Source organism: Aythya marila (genome assembly GCF_965140915.1).
Source record: "Aythya marila genome assembly, chromosome: 1".
Classification (NCBI taxonomy): domain Eukaryota; kingdom Metazoa; phylum Chordata; class Aves; order Anseriformes; family Anatidae; genus Aythya; species Aythya marila.
The window spans coordinates 86,721,397-86,738,655 of NC_139042.1; the positions used below are offsets into that span (position 1 = coordinate 86,721,397).

Genomic DNA, 17,259 nt, shown 5'->3' on the forward strand with positions numbered 1-17,259 from the left:
CAAACAAACAAAAAAAAAACCCTACCTCTCATGTAACTAAGGCATGGTGGCTATTTTGAGATTTGCATTTGAAAGGAAATAATTTTCTTCTCTCATTAAAGATGACATCCTGTCCTGGCTTTACCGCACATATTGAATCCTATGCTTTCAACAAGTTGCAGTCTTCCCTGTACTGCAATAAATCCAGTTAGCATTCATTCTTGTCATTCACTTTGTCAGAGGTAAGGCAAGGAACAAAGAAATGGCCATGGTGAAAAAGAGATCTATAACAACATTTTTACACGTAAATGGACACTCAGATGGGGATTAAGGCCTAAACATAGTTTTATAGCTGTATTTTAATGATAAATCCATGCAAGATTGGCACAGGATGCATGAGTTGTGTGCTTTCAAAGTAAGAGATTGAGGCCATGCAGGATATCTTCAGGCATCGAGATATTTCTAGAAACCTGTATTTAAGCAACTATATTTCCTCAGTATTTTAAACCTGCCTGGCTTTGCACTCATCAATGCTTTATAGATATTATCCTAAAATTATCCTATTCTAAAAAGAGAGACAGACAGTAAGTAGGTCCCTGGTCTGTATCCAGATGTCTTAGTATCCTATCTACGCGTTTTCATCTAATAGAGCGCAGAGGCGGGATCTGATTCAGATGCCATAGATGAGCAAGATGAGGCTTACCAGTGATGTTCTCTGTGCTTCTTTTTTCTGTTATCTTGATCCACACATCAGATCAGCTCTCAACTCAACAACATTTATTAGTAAGTGATTATAACAAATGCTACAGTGAGGTGTTAAAAAATATGACCACAAAATAGTTACATCTCTGCCAATGAAAAGAATATTATAAGAAATGCTTTTCATCAGGTCTTATCAAGTTCTGAGTATCAACGCCTAATTTGCAAGGCAACTCACAAATGATTACCAATTGCACTGCTATCCAAAAATGAACTTTCTTTATGGTTTGTTCTTGTTACTATAAATATTGTTAGCTGTTTGTCACTTTTATAATACTGCCAACCTGTTTTGGCACCATTATTATGGATTTGGGATCTTCTCCTTGGTCAGAGAAGGGCAACCTGCTCTTGGTGTCCCTGCTTGAGCAGGTGGGGTTGAACCAGATGACCTCCAGAGATTCCTTCCTACCTCAGCCATTCCGTGATTCATAATCAGCTAATAAAAACCATTTTACAAAATATTTTTTTCTGATATAACTAAGACTGACATATGACTTTTATCATCTTTTCAGAATTAAAAACATTTTGTAAGGATATCTGATATGAACTTTCCCCAAATCTCTCAGAACATTTAAATTTAATTAGATTTCAGATTAATTAGATGATCATTAGTCTAGTCTGTAAGGTATGCTCTGGAAAATAATTCTTAAATAAAACATGAAAAAGACAAAAAATAGTTTTCTGAAAACTAATAATAGGCTCTTTAAGACTGTAAGAAGAAAACAGTTTAAAATGTTTAAGGTCTACAATATCTGTAAAACAAGTATTTTGCTTTTAAATTAACATCTTTTGAGAATTTCTCCATTTTTTTTCTGCCTTGTGCTTCTAGATATTATATTCTTTGTGAATGATTTGCAACACCAATAGAATAACTTAAAATGAATATATTGTTGGTCTATTCTGGAAAAGTTTATTGCACTTTATTGATCCAGTAACTGTTAGAAAGGAACACTTTCAGAGAGTACGTGCTGTTGTTCACAGTAACAAGACTGTGGCAATAAATATCCTTAGAATACAATATCCTGACAAGAGAAAAAAGGTCTTCCAAAAGTGTTAAGTTGACAAGACATTATGTAGACAATCTTTAAAACATTTATTTTCTAATATAGATTTAGTAATTTTTTTTTCAGTTATTGTGTGTTGTTATTGAAGATTTAAAGGGACCTGTAGTGATTTCCTAAATATTAATAATTAATACAAAAATACACTGGATAAAACTGCTAAAAAGAAGGGAGACTATTGTTAAATTCAGGTATAGTGACAGGAAAACTTACGGTATCTAAATGATTATTCTTATTGGCACTTTAACATACATTTATAACATTCAGATTGTATTATCTTAATGTGACTATTGAAAAAAACATAAAAATTTAGTATCTCAAGTACACAGGTTGAAGTTACAAATTAAATGAGTTAGGCTCACAAAAAAACAAATCATGGCACTGCTGCTGCTGTTTCCCAGGGTTTGCTATGTACTCTGAAAACAAAGAAGCAAATTCCACTTGGAATGAGATGGTGTCACCCCATACATCTGTCAAAAGTACAATCACTGATCATGTTGTGAAATTAATTTGTACAGAAAAAAAAAATCACCTCCTATTAAGAAACAATGACAGACCTAGGCTATCTGTTGCAGACTTATTTTTTAAGTACATGAGTTTGTGAAAAAAGGCAAAAATTTGCATTCATCCTATGTTTCTGAAAGGCAAACAACTTTACAACTAAAAGAGCACAGAAAGGATGATCCCAGCATTTTTTATTGTACTTTTGCATTTAAATATTTCCTGTTATTTTACAGCAAGTACTCAAATATAGGCAAAACATTATAGTGACAATGTGAAGCAGCAAGGTTTTCAAAGACTTTAGAAGACTGGAGTTGTAATGCTATTTGAGTATGTATGATCACAATGAATTTCATTAAAATTGGCATGCTCCCTGTTGTAAAACAAATTGAAAATGTATTTTGTTTTCTTAGCAAAAGGAACACGCTAAAGTTAATTACAAAGTATCTAGATATAAATTGGGACTTCCTGGAAATCTATTTCACACCAAAGATGAAAGATTTCCAGAATACGCTAACACAGTATGCAGCTAAGCTTTAAATATCTTAATGTTATCTACAATTAATAACTTATTACTGAAAAAAATAGTGAAGATTGGGGTTAATATCCAAAGATAAAGACAGAGGTATATTTCTTTGCATTAAAATTTGGTGTGTTTTTTAGAGAAGGCAAATAAAAGTAATGCAAAGAACAATTACTTCATCTTTATTTTCTTTGCCAAATAAACAATCTGTGCTTTAATATAAGCTTCTAAGGCTTTTAGTAACATGTGAGATGGCAGTGTACAAACCCTTCTTTCCATTCCACCTGAAGTCCTAAAGAGCACCTGATTTACACATGTCCAATTTCTACAAAGTAATGTGTAATTTCCTCAGAATTGACCTTAGATTTTTTTCAACTGTTTGTATAGAGTATTCATGACTTCTAAGTAGCGCACAAACACTTAAAAATTAATTTTCAGTTCTGCCTATGTCTAATATACAAATTTACTAAAAATAATAAAAAAAAAAATCCCTACAGAAATGTTTTTCCTTTGATCCACCTATTTGCAATCACTATTAAACAAGACTTACTCAGATATTAGATTTTAACTGAATTTCTCCTCTTGGGTCTGGTGCCAGGATGTTCGGAGTGGACAACATCAGCCTCTATTGCTGTCAACTTCAGAAGTGAACATATTCCTTTTCAATGCTACATTAAGAGCAGACATTTTAGCTCCAGTGATTTTTTCTAGTAACTATGTAGTGAATTCATACATCAGCCACTACATGCTAATCTAGCCTATACAATAAAAATATTACTGAAAAATAGTCAGAAGTTATCCTATACATGACAAAACTATATTGAAAATAAATGAAGAAAGAGATTTTGTTAAAGTTTTGCTTGCTTACATACGGTTGTAATGGAAAATGACAAAATATTCTCCGAAGTTGTACACTGCAATCTCAGCTCAGGGAGACTTACTGAAAGTATCTTACTGAAACTTACTGAAGTGATACTAGAATAGCAGTAACTTTATTTATAAAATATGAACTTTAATGGGAATTCAACATGAATGTTTCTATTTATTTCTATGAGATTTAGAGTAAGCTCTCTGCTAATAACTGTGAAGGTAATGAAAGCTCTTCTGTGTTCCACCTATCATAGAGATCATTGTCTCTGCATTTACTTAAATAATAATTTCCTAATAATTACTTATTACAACCTTTTGATTACCTAAATCCAATATTCATAAATGAAAAAATAATAGTAAATTTCTTTCTGGATTCTTTCAAACATATAACACATACTTTCTCTAACACTGCCTTGAAAGCAAGAGAGTGTTCCAATAATACTTCCAAAACTGTCTTAAAACATCATCATCAGTAATGCTTCTCATAAACACAGGTTCATCGATGTCTCAATGGAAGACTTACACCGATGGTTTCATCCCTCACGGATACAAACAGCTAGAAGCAAAATGCTGAAGGCTGTATTGTCTTCTTTCATCTCCTCCCAAGCATTTGTGTGCAGTCCATTTTGTGTGCACCTCACAAAACTGCAGAAGCTACAGGGACCATCTCAGAGTTCAAACAAAACCAAGTAAACAGTGACACAGTAAAACTGACACCACAACTGAAATATTTAAAAGAAAACAAAAAGTGTGTGATTCCAGACAGCAGTCAAAGCTTATCACCTTGAGTTGGTGCCAATCATACTAAAAGAGGAATGCACCCCCAGGCAAACTCCAGATGGAAGAAAAATCATATTTTATACTTCTCTAGTACCTTTACCTGAAGATTTCAAAATATTTGACAAACATTAGTTCATTTTACCTCCAAATACTTTCTGCAGCTGGCTAAATATCACTGTAGTCCAAATAAGGGATAAACTGTCAGTGTTGGGGGACCAAGCTTTCAGCTAAGAGTACATCCTTGCTATGCATCAGTGGAAGAAAATGCACGTGGGGAAATTCTGAAGGTTTCTCACAGCTTGGTCTCTAAGTTATTGATTCCAATAACTAGAAGTTTGGTCAAAGCCACCTCTGGAAAAAACGCAACACCAAATATCCCCAGTTTTTATTATCTGTGAGAGCAGCTCTTGTGGTTTAGCCCAGGCAGGCAGCTAAATACCAGATAGCTCTGACTCACCCCAGATGGGATGGGGGAAAGAATTGGAGAGGGAAAAGTGCAAGAACTCATGGTTTGAGATAAAGACAGTTTACCAGGTAAAGCAAAAAACATAGCCAAGCAAAACAAAAAAGGGAATTCATTCACTACTTCCCATTAGCAGGCTGGTGTTCAGCCATGTCCAGGAAAGCAGGGCACATCATATGTAGTGGTTTACTGGGAAGACAGATGGCATCACTCTGAATGTCCCCTCTTCCTCCTTTACCCCAGCTTTTATTTCTGAGCACGATACCATACAGCATGGGATACCCCTTTGGCCAGTCTGGCTCAACTGTCCCAGCTGTGACCTCCCCAGTTTCTTGTGCACCCCTAGCCTCCTCACTGATAGGGCAGCACAAGGATCTGAAAAGTCCTGGGCTCTGTGCAAGTGCTGCTCTGCAGCAACTAAAAACTATCACCACAGTTTTCATCAAAAATCCAAACCACAGTTTCATGTGAGCCTTTACAAAGAAAATTAACTCAATCCCAGCCAAAATCATGACAGCAGCTTGGCTCCAGACTTTGCTTCTGACTTATTCTTCATTTTTGTATATGTCATCATGACAAACAGAAGAACTTCTCTTACCACACTAGAACAATATAATATATTATATATACTTCAAAAAGAGTTAAATGCATATTAGAATCTCAAAATTTAGCTATGTCTGAAGATCCAATCTTGTAAAATTCCAATGAACTGACAATTTCAATGAATAGGACTATTCTTCCATATATACATATTTTCACTATCACATTAATAGTTTACATTCTCAGAATTGTCATGGACTTTTTGTGATAATTCAATAAATGTTTTAAACTATAACCTTTTATTTACAGTAAACTTATTTGTTAACTCTCAAATAACTCATACCACAAAAGAACAACCTTCCACCACCAACAAAAACAATAAAGCACGTCCCATAAATCAGAAACTTTGTTGCATCACTGCCATTAATATCTCATATACCATCAAATTAAAGAATTGGAAGAGCAATTCTAGAAAGTATAAACCTAGGTATTTTATTGCAAGATGCCAAAAATTTTCAACTTTGGGTATTGATAATAAATGACTGGATTGCTAGTCTCTGTTATGTTACTAATGAGCCACAACCAACAAAACAGGTTTCATTCAATTTGCATCAGAATGCAATTCCCAGATTACAAGTATACATAGAATATACTAAGAGAAAAAAATAAGTACCATGTGTACCATGAGATCACAAATTTATTATCCTTTTAATACCTTTCTATATTTCTCTTCATTCTCTTGACTTACTGTATGACTTCTAATATACAGAGAGATTTATAAAAAGATGACACTGGATTTAGAGCTGCTAATAATTCTAACTATGCTTCTTAGATATAAAGTGAGAACTGTTCCTGGAATTAGTAAATCCTTTATAATTACAAGGGATTTTACTCAGATACTCCTATCACAGGTTAAGATGTTTATATCAATAATGCTGTGTACAAGTACATTAGAATAACTAATAATAACTCAGAGTAAAGGTATATATCATTTTAGTGACATAGAAATATATAAGCAATACCCTGTTAGGTTTTCATCCAATGCTAATGATAGTTGGTCAATATATTTTCAATTTTACAAAAATGCTTATGAAATAAATAGCAAATTTCCATATACTTTCTATTTTCAGTTAGGAGAATGTATGGTTTACAGCTTTAAAAGGTATTTCCACAAGAAGGAGAGTAGGAAACAGTCACCAATAGTAAAACAAAAACTAAAGGATGTCATCAGAAATAACAATTTTTAGAAGGTACTTACGCCTGTCGGTCCCTGTACATCTTGTTAACTTTCTCCCATTGGAAATTAAGCTGAGTCAGCTTGTCTTGTATATTTGCTGCTTCCCTTGGTGTAGCACTTTGCAAAGCTGGTATCTTCTTGCTGTGAATAATATCTATATGACCCTGCAGTCTCCCCAGGCGATCTTTAATGTTCTGTAATATCAAGATTTTAAAAAGGAAAACAAAACATCAGCTGTAAAAAAAAACCAACAACATTGTTCATAAGCAAAAGAAAGGGGAGGAAAATGTACATTAAGCAGCAGCCTGGAAAATAATAACAATGTTACAATACAACCAGGTAGTAATGCCCATCCTTTCTTTGAAGACATAATTAACTATAGCTGAGAAAGGTGATGGCTGGAGGGGAAGCAAAGTACTGTTAATTCAGTCACTCATTAATTCCCCTACAACAAGGTTACAACTGTTTTAACCCCATTTCTTCTTAAGAAACAAAGTCCCATTTTACAGGCTTATGTTTAAGAGTGTTTTTTAATTATTTGCTGTTTAGGTTCCTCTTTTGTACTTGTTTCAGCAGATATTACACAGAAGTCAAAGTTACAGCATGAGAAAAGTAGCTTATCACTGTTTTTGCCTTTTGCTGGATATTCACAACCCAATATTTGCAATTCTTTACTTAGTCCTTTATTCCTATTAATACTCAGTTCTTTGTGTTTCAGAGTAAGACAAAATAGTCAACAGTATTCCTTCATAAATGCATAATGCCCTCTGTTGGAAAACCAAGGAAGAAAAACTGAATTTACTTGGGGCCCTTAACATCTTTAAAGTGTGTGAAAACATTCAAATCTTCATACTTTGTCAATGGCCATTCATTAGCCAACTATCAGTCCGCTCACTACCATGGCTGAATTACACAGATTTTCATTATTTTTTCCTTGATAAACAATATTTAAATATGTTGTGCATTTTGTGAGCTAGTTCAACAGCTCTCTTTCTACTAAATCTTTTAAAATCATTTGAATTACTGAATTTGTTGGAAAACTCAATGCTGAGTTTATTGTCATAAACTCTGTACTGACTTCACTATAAGGTATTAAATGTAACAAGAAGTCATACCGGAGACTTTCTTCTTGTGAATCCATATGTATGTAATGAAGTCCTTAAGCAGAGGATTTCATGATACATTTCAGTCTACCATGAACAAAAGCACAGTTTGGTACTTCTATGATTTTCTTGTTCTTTACCAGGAAGAAGACACAAATATATTTTGGATCCACCAAAAAACACAAGTTGCATAAGCTTGCCTTTCAACCTCATGTTGTAAATACTAAAGCCAGAGAAACAGCTGCTGGTTTTGAAGGAAAAGCATGCCTTTTATACAACTAATTTATACAGCTGTCATATTGATACAATGTTACAGTCCTGGTAACATACAACATAGTATAACCAGAAAGGAAACTCAAGCAAAATGAATGCTTCTGAAATGCATGTTAACCATTCATTCTTTAAAACTTTTAATTTCTGTTTCTTCCAGGTGTCCTCTGGCCTCAGTGCCACAAGGAATGTGATACTTGTTTTAGGGGTTTTATTTTTCTTTCTATGGTATTTCTGTTTGGAAGTAAAATGTTCTTTCTTCCAGATTAGTCAAGATATCCATGTTAAGAAAGAAATGTCTAATCTGGTAATTTCCTTCAGCAAATCGAAAACATTTCTTCACTAAAATCAACTCAATTCTTTTGAAAAGCTCTGGGCATTGTTCCTTACAAAGCTGAACTTCCCGTTATACATCTTGCTGCATAAATAAAATGAAGCAAGGCATGAAAGAATTTAAAAAGATGCTTTGGATTGGTGACTGCATCAATATGTCTCTAGTATAAAGTTAGACTTCCTTTTTCTGAAGATTGTAAAGTTAAGACTTCTCCTTCTTCATAATGAAAGGCTAACAACTATGACAATTTAAGCATTTGAAACAATAATTTGGATGGTGCAAACAAAACTCACAAAAATCTGGACAAAACTAGACAAATCATCTGATATACCAGTGAGACCCTAAAAGCCTCAGATGATTCTTGTGATAGGTATACACAAATAGCAGTGCAAAAATTAATGTCTTCTTATTACGTTGTTATAGTATCTAGCTATTTCTCACCATTCCTGCTTTTTAATGAATTCCTAATACAGGCATGCATATGTCTTGCTGCAATTGCTCCACAAAGATAGGTATACTATCTGCATAAAAATCTAGTCATATTCAACTCCAACCATTTCTTCTAGCTCCCTAGATTTCCAATGCCATTACCTCTAACTCTTCTATGGTGTCTCTTATTTCTTCCAAAATACATATGTCTCACATTGCATATTGAGAACTTACAGCTAGGAACTTATCAGACCAACTGACGAATTAGTCTTAATTCTTGCTTAACACAGAAATATTCTTCAGTTGCTGTGCACAGCTCTGCAGCAACTTTGGCCCATAGATAAGGGAGAATGCTGATTTGACAGAGTTATGAGAGGTACAAATTACCAGTCTGTGTGTGAGCTCTTTCACACTACCAGCACTTTCAAAAGGAGGCAGGGATCAATGGATGTTGGGCTACTTCACAGTAAGGAGAAAAAGAAAAAAAAAAAAAGCTCTATTTCATCATGCAGAAAAATATCAGACTTGGATTTCCCTTGTTAACGAAGAACAGGCATCAGATTTGAAGTAGTATGGGAGAGATTTTGTAATTTGGTTATAATGTAAAAGAAATAGAAGAAAAAAGACCATTAGTATGAATGGGATCTTCCTTAACCCATTGCCATTCTGGTTATTGCAAATGAATCTATCTAGAGTCCCACAGCCATTTTCTTAGAAGGTTTCTGACAGATATGGACTGAATTCAGTCTGCACTGAATGTTTTTTTTGTTTGTTTGTTTTGTTTTTTTTTTTTTTTTTAATAGTTGTTTTATCTCTATGGGCTGTAAAAGATAAAAATGCTGTAGTTATTGAGGTACAACAGATATCCAGTGTAAGCTCACACCATCCAGTGGAGTTATCAACAAGAAAATAAAAGCTGTACTAAGCATTTACAAGCACATATTCCATCACATTGTTATGCCTTTCCTGTATTCCCACTCAAAGTTATGTCTCAGGCATACAGCTTGGGTTTGGTAATACAAATGAAGAACAGAATTGTCTTTCCTTAGTTTCTCCCAAAGAAACAGCTTTCATCTGTTTTAAGTATAATTAAAAATAATAATAATAATAATAATAATAAAAAAATAACGCTTCTTCAGTGTTCTTCTGTTTACCTATTCTGAAGGACAAGTACCCCACTTATATATCAACATTGTACAAAAAGAATGAACTAGAGGTCTGATCTTGAAATATCTTGCTTAACTGTACAAGCTGAAGTCCAGAGCACATTCTTCTAGCAGCACCTTTTACAGCTAGAAAAAAAGTGCTCAGTTTTGTAAAAATTTGATTGTCTCTGTTTATAATATTCTCAATGTTACAAGCTTCCAATTAATGCATTTTTAAAAGGTTCTTTTATATTCTATGATAAAAAGAAAGAGTCTTATCAATCACAAATTATTAACAATTTAAATGTAGTTTAAAGGTTATTTTTAATTATGAAAACTTGACACCAAGGTTTTACTTTATCTGTAAGTATTTCTAGTATTATCAAATAGAAACTGTGGGGGTGTATTCTTTTATGCATTCTCTGTTTCAGAAATAATGACACTTGAACTTTATATATAATGCTCACTGGACCATCCATGTTTTGTATGTTAAAAATATTTTCTTTTTTCTTTTCTCCATTTTAATGGAATTCATTTTTAAAATATTTTACACACTTTTATTGATACATATTATTTTAATTTTAAATATTCTAAAATTCCTGAATGAAGTCAATCATGAAATAAACAGTGCTATACTTAAAGCACAGTGAAAGTAAATACGAATTAAGTTAGATGCACAAAATAAATTAAAGTGTAAATAGACAGAGGTGTGAGGAACCCACTACCTACTATTTCTAGTCATTATTCCAACGTATGAACTTTGGGAAAACTTACCAGCTCTAAACATGTTAACTTGCATGCTTTTTGCACAAAGTTGATAATAAAAGAATCAGTAGCAAACAGTGAAGAACAGTAATTGAACTCAGGTAATATATTTCAGTAAAAAACAGAATTAAGTATGAAAAAGGTGTTCAAAACCTGAAAATTATGATAATGTTCAGAAAGGATATAAAATGTCAATTTAAATGTTAATACGCTTAAAGAGATATGGAAACAACTTCAACAGGTACTACTCAAAAAAGTAGCATTTTTTTAAAAAATACTATGACAAGACATAGATTGCTAGTAAGTCAAAAGTTAAAGGTTTACAGTGACAGCAGATTTTTTCACATTACTGTTATTCCCAAAGCAATGAAATTCTGTACTATTTGAATTACTTTCTTTTTGTTTGGATACGTTGTCTTCTGTCATGTGTTTTCTCTCTGACTCATATAACACGATATTCAGACAGTAAGACATTTATGATTTATTATTAAGTACCTACAAATGTTATTTTTCTGGCATAGGAATTTAAGTAATGGACCAAGGAATCTATGTTTATATATATCATGTAGCTGACCAAAAAATATATATATATATAAGTATTTAGTTAAAAAAATAAAAGCTTAGGATTCCACATATTCCTAATGCAGAAAAGTCAAAAACTCCGAAGTTTGGAATGTCAGTATTTACATGTCCTGACCTTTCACTTCCATTTACTCCCCTACTCAAAAACCACACCCTGAAGCAAACACCAGGAAAAAAAGCCCGAGTCCCATAAATCCAGATGGAGCATGCTGAGGTTTTGTAACTATATTGTGCACATATAATTAGATTATTGCTGGGAGCTGTGGGAGACCTTACTAAACTGCAAGGTGCTGATCTTTAATAGAGATTATGAAAATAATGATTTTGTGGAGGTGATAATAAATTGGACATTAATTTCATTTTGATGGTAAAAAGCATAATATGGCACAAAATTTACAATGTGTCAAATTTCACGTCCCTGAGAAATGACAGTTAAAAACACTATACCTAGTGAAGGTTTTTGGTTAAACTTGAAAAGCAATGTTGTGTTGTTTTGTTTGTTTTTGGTTTTGTTTTTCCTCTCTATTCATGTTTTCCAGAATGTAATAAATATGTTTCTTGAGATCTATAGCAATGAAACAGCAGAAATGCAAGAGAGACATTCAGCAAAGGAAATTGCAGCCCTGTTGATTGAAATATATGGTAATTTCAAATCTTTGTGTATTATATAGGGAATATCAACACAACTTCTGTAACAATGCAGTATAAAAAAAAAAATGATATCAAGTAATTCAAAATCTATTTCCTTTCATAAACAATATATTACTCATAGTATAAACAAATACCCCATTATGTCACTATTATTAAAAAAAAAAAAAAAGTTTGAAGAATGACCTCCCACACCTTTTTTTCCACTACGCTCCTTGTCACCAATTATTGTTGTCTCCATACACAATTTAGTTTCTTCTCATGTACATCTTGTTTACGTGGCTCTGACCTCTATTTTTAACTTCTCAGAATCTTTACTGGTTATTTTCTATACTTTCAAATGATTTAATATACTTTTAAAATTAAACACAGCAAAGCTGTACTACTTATTGAGAAACTGTTACATTCTGAATACCATATTCTGACTCTTATTGCAGAACACAAGTTGCCTTCTGGACAATTAAGCGTGGAGAAAATATTCTGAACCTATAATTCAGTTCACCAATCTTACATATCACCATTTTTCCTGTCATTGCTCTGCATCATTATTTAGCTGCATTTTTTAGAAAGTTAATTCCTTTTAGTTTTTAACCAAACTAAATCGTTGTGTTCATTTTTGTTCTCAATTTACTGCACACTCTTTCCTTTCCCAACATTTAATAACTGCATCAAATAATGGTAGTTTTCATGAAGCTTTTGGTGGTTATCCTACTAGAAACTTTCTTCTATGCAGAAATTTCACATACAATAAAGTTGCATCACAGAAGCATGAGCTAGCCTAGGCAGAAGACTAGGCAGAAGCATTTAGACTGCAAAAGCTATTTTTAGTTTAACAGTCTTCATAGACAGTCTGAGCTGAACTGAAGCTCTCCCCAGCCTTCTAATGTACATCTTATACATTCATCAACTTAACTTCTAACTCTGTGGCTCCTCATTTTTCTTAACAAAGAAACTTTAAAAATATCTGCATAAACTACATGTACTGATTCCTTTTTATTCAGCATTTATGAATTCTTCTGATTCTACTAATGGAGGATTTTAACACTTTTTTTTTTCTCTCTCTTACAGTAACAAAACAAATCAAACACATAAAAGACTCAAACAATCTCATATCTAGTTAATATATTTTGGAAATCTCTAATAATGAATTTCGTAGAATCATAGAATGGTTTGGGTTGAAAGCAAGACCTTAAAGATCATCTAATTCCACTTCCCACTAGATCAGGTTGCTGAAGGCCCCATTGTCCCATTCAACCTGGCCTAGAACTCTTCCAGGGATGGGATTAAAATTGATTCAAATTCTGTATATTTGAACCATGGGCACAACAGAGTATACTGGTATATTAGTAGTAACACTATGATTAAATGATAGGGTAATTAAAAAAAATAATCATTTTATCCAACAAAATCCAGAAATACTTACAAATAAATAAATAAATAATTTTATGACAAAATCTGAATGTCTCTGTGACAAAACGTGGTTGTCATTTTATAACCAATTAAAGAAATCATGCTGTATTTACTATTTTGTAAATCACTGAAATCAAAATCCTTATGAAAATCTGACATCAATGCTCTGAAATAATTGCATACAAACAAGCAAACAAAAATAACCTAGGTTCCTAAAGCTCTGTAGCTGTAAATGCTAAAACAAATTACTCTGCCAAAAGAGGAAAAGGAATGTTCCGTAAGGCCTCTTTATTACTAGTAACTTGAATCCATGTGTCCTGAGAAATGTGGCTTACTAGCAAACTAGAGGAAATACTTAAACCAAAATGAGAATGGCAGAAGCCTTGTCTCTGGGATGATTCACACTAAGGAAAATGTTTCCTCCCTTGGCAGCATTCTATCACCAAGAGCAAAAGGTGGCTGGACCTGTGGCATTACTCAACAAACATCATTTGACTTTCCCAGCATATCTTGCACTCAGTGTTCCTTATTCTACCTAAATCTTGGTTTTATATTCTCAGGCCATGGATAAGTAAGGTTTTCAATGTTATTAAACTGACTATAAGATACATCAGGGGATAAAACTATCAAATATCTCCAAATCTTCTCAAATTATATCCCTTGAATATAATAGAGGCATCCTCATCACAAAAACACATCCACAACTAAAATTTTAATGAGCAGGGAAAAATGTAATTAAATGTTAACATCTGCCAGGCTGCACTCATTCAGTCAAGTTAACTAGCCTTCTTCTCAGTAAGTCTGAATATCAGCTAATCTCATCAGCCCAAGAAGTACTTACTGTGTTTGACATGGTAAAGTAAATAAATGAAAAGTAATGTGCCTACATATATTGAAATTGTGTGTGTATATATATATATATATATATATATATAAAACAAATAGATCAATTTTCTAAACATCAAAAATAGAGTAAATGCATTTATTCACTTTAGAATTGATAAATGGCATATTCCTTAATGTTGAGAACTAGTAGCGTATGGAGAGGCATATAATTTCTGATTTATATGTCAGACTCGTGCTTTTGTTTGAAGCAGAGCTGCTGTAGACAAAAGAAAGATAATACAGCTGACCTTCTGTAAGAGAAATACACAACTGAATGGCATAAGGTTGTCCAAGAAAAAAAAAATGATATCATGTATATATGTGTCTGCACAAACCCACGTATCTCACATATATACCCCATTCATGTTCAGGAGAATAGCTCCAAGCAGTTAGTTATCAAAAATGCCTTGGGAGACTTTGTAACATGGTTAAGAGAAGTGCACAAAGCTTTAATTTTTAAGAAAAAGAAAAGGATTATAGAAAATCATTAGAAACTGAAGTGACAGTAGCCTTTGGGGAATGATCCATCTCATCTCATTGCTCTTGAAAACAGAAACCTGAGTGCTAGGGACTCAACTCCAGTTTGTTTTCACTACCTGAAATTTGCCTGTATCTGACAGGAAAAGACAACTTTCTGTAATAATCCAGCTCTTTCATAGTTCGCGCACAAAGCAGCCACTAGCACTGTTTTACTGACATACAGTTAGTGCATTTGATTACACACAGTTCTAAGATACAGTTAATTGAGTTTTAGTGAGTTGCATCAGAAAACTGCAACTGCATGAACATCATGCATCATGTTAATAGATGTTTCTTGATAAGAGTCACCTTAGACACACCAAATATGGATTTCAATATGCAAAAATTAAAATTTACTTTTGGCAATCCGAACATAAATAGAACAATGCTTAACAATTATATAAGTAGCAGGTTTCTTTTGATATGCAGTGGTTTTTGGACTAATTCCAAAAACAGCAATAGCACAGTTGATAGTAATCATGAATGCCTGGAAAATTCCACAAATTATTTATAATATTAAAATTAGATATGGGTATTATTTCTTTAATAAACATTATTGAAAAGGGGATTATGTAGGTATTCTGGCTGTCAGAATACACAGATGCATAACATTAACATTACATCTCTGTATCCTGAAATAAGCCACAGTAGGAATCTGCTCAAAAAAGAGCTCTGTCAGCAGATGAAGGGTTATAATTATCATACAAAGGCAAAAATAATAGAAAAAATAAATATAGCAGAGAATGAAAATACCTATATTTAAGAAACAACAGCAACAAACAACCCAATTTTTAACTAAGTGAAGAGTTGACTCAAAATATACAAGAATGAACTAGAACAAGAACTATTACAATGATTATGCAAGGAGTTGCATATATAAGAAACCTCTTTCTCAAAGAACCAGATGGCTTTCCATATTAAAACTATTACATAATTGTAAAATATTATAGCTAAATGTAGAATCATATTTTACAATACAATGTTCCTGCCAAAATTAAGAAGATTTAAAAAAAAAAACAAAAAAAACCAAAAAAAAACAGCCTGGTACGTATAGGCCTTACTGCAGATTTGCATTGTTAATTATGTTGAGTAAGTAGCCTCAGAAAATAAGTGTTTTGAATTCACAGTTAACATAGTTAATTAATGAATAGGCATGACATGCTGTGACTATAACAATTCTTAATATGAAATTCTACTAACCAGTTTCTCACATATGGCTATAAATGCAAGTTAGATTTCCCAAGTTCCAGATAGACTGTTTCATGTTAGTGCACTCATTTTTGCTATGTGTTAGTAAACAGAAGTAGGTTAATTCTCAAGTTAATAAATTTATTTATTTTGGTGTACACATATCACACTAAATAATCTGGAATTTGTACAAGCTTACATGAGATCATCACCACACAGGAAACCTCTGGTGTAGTAAAAGTAATGTAACTTATTTTCTAGAACAAGATTAACTTAAATAAATGCAAATTTGTATTTTCATTTAACTTTCAGGGAGCATTTGGAACATCCAGTGCCAGTATGGATAATTAAACTCTTTGAGCTGTCTTCCCTATGAAGGTATTTAATCCTTGCACTTGATCATGTCTTGAAATCTATTGTAATTACATTTAATGTTATATGGGGAAATCAGAGATTATGAACATAGAACTAGCATGAAATTCCAGAGAGTTATATTTAAAAAAAAAAAAAACAAACAAAACTCTTGTCTCCAAATTGAAATGAAACATCACCATTGACAGCAGACAAAAGTACCATAACGTTTGTGCCTGTAGCAAAACTTGTCCTATTTTGGGAGCATCTCATTAAGTCCAATATATTAATCTTTCTATCTATGAACTATGATTTCCCATATAATCAAATGGAGTTTCATCTCTGACAGAACTATAATATTTAAATTGTTTCTTAAATAATGTAAATGCAGTGATGAACAAGTATGTAGAGTAGGTTAGGTATATATGTATTAGGACGTACATAACAGAGCTTTTAATAGGATAATAAAAACATTGAAATTGCTGACTTTATGAGATAAAGAGACAAGACCATTCTCTATTTCTTCCACTCACTAAAACTTGCGATGACAAGAACATTCCTAGAATCTGGTTTCAGCAGATTTACTAAACGTGCCCATAAAATCATTACAATTTACTAAATGTTAGCAGTTACAAGATTTTGGCTACAAATAATCTTATTTTGCTATTTTACATCTATTTGACATAAGAAGTCAGTATTAGAATTATCTTTGACAAATAATACAAGCATTTTTTAATTTGTATTAGATATTTGTCCCATTAGATTTCAGGTTTAACTTGACTGATTTCAAGCAATCAGGTTTAAGTCTTACTATACATATTTACTTTGCAGAAAAACATTCAAAGAAGTTAACACTGAAGGTTCTTGTAAATAAACTTATTTTTCCTTTTAAGGATTAATTAAAATGGATCATTTCT

The 17,259-nt window shown here is 32.7% G+C and overlaps 1 protein-coding gene across 10 annotated transcripts in view; it reads right to left on the minus strand.

The window, feature by feature from the left end:
- Positions 1-17,259, minus strand: part of DMD (dystrophin) — a 1,245,415-nt gene that overhangs the window by 625,225 nt on the left and 602,931 nt on the right. For all 10 annotated transcript variants that reach the window (XM_082770266.1, XM_082770264.1, XM_082770258.1 and 7 more), the window contains one exon: positions 6,735-6,907. In XM_082770266.1, the coding sequence (XP_082626392.1) occupies positions 6,735-6,907 (173 nt within the window). The remainder of the gene's footprint in view (positions 1-6,734; positions 6,908-17,259) is intronic.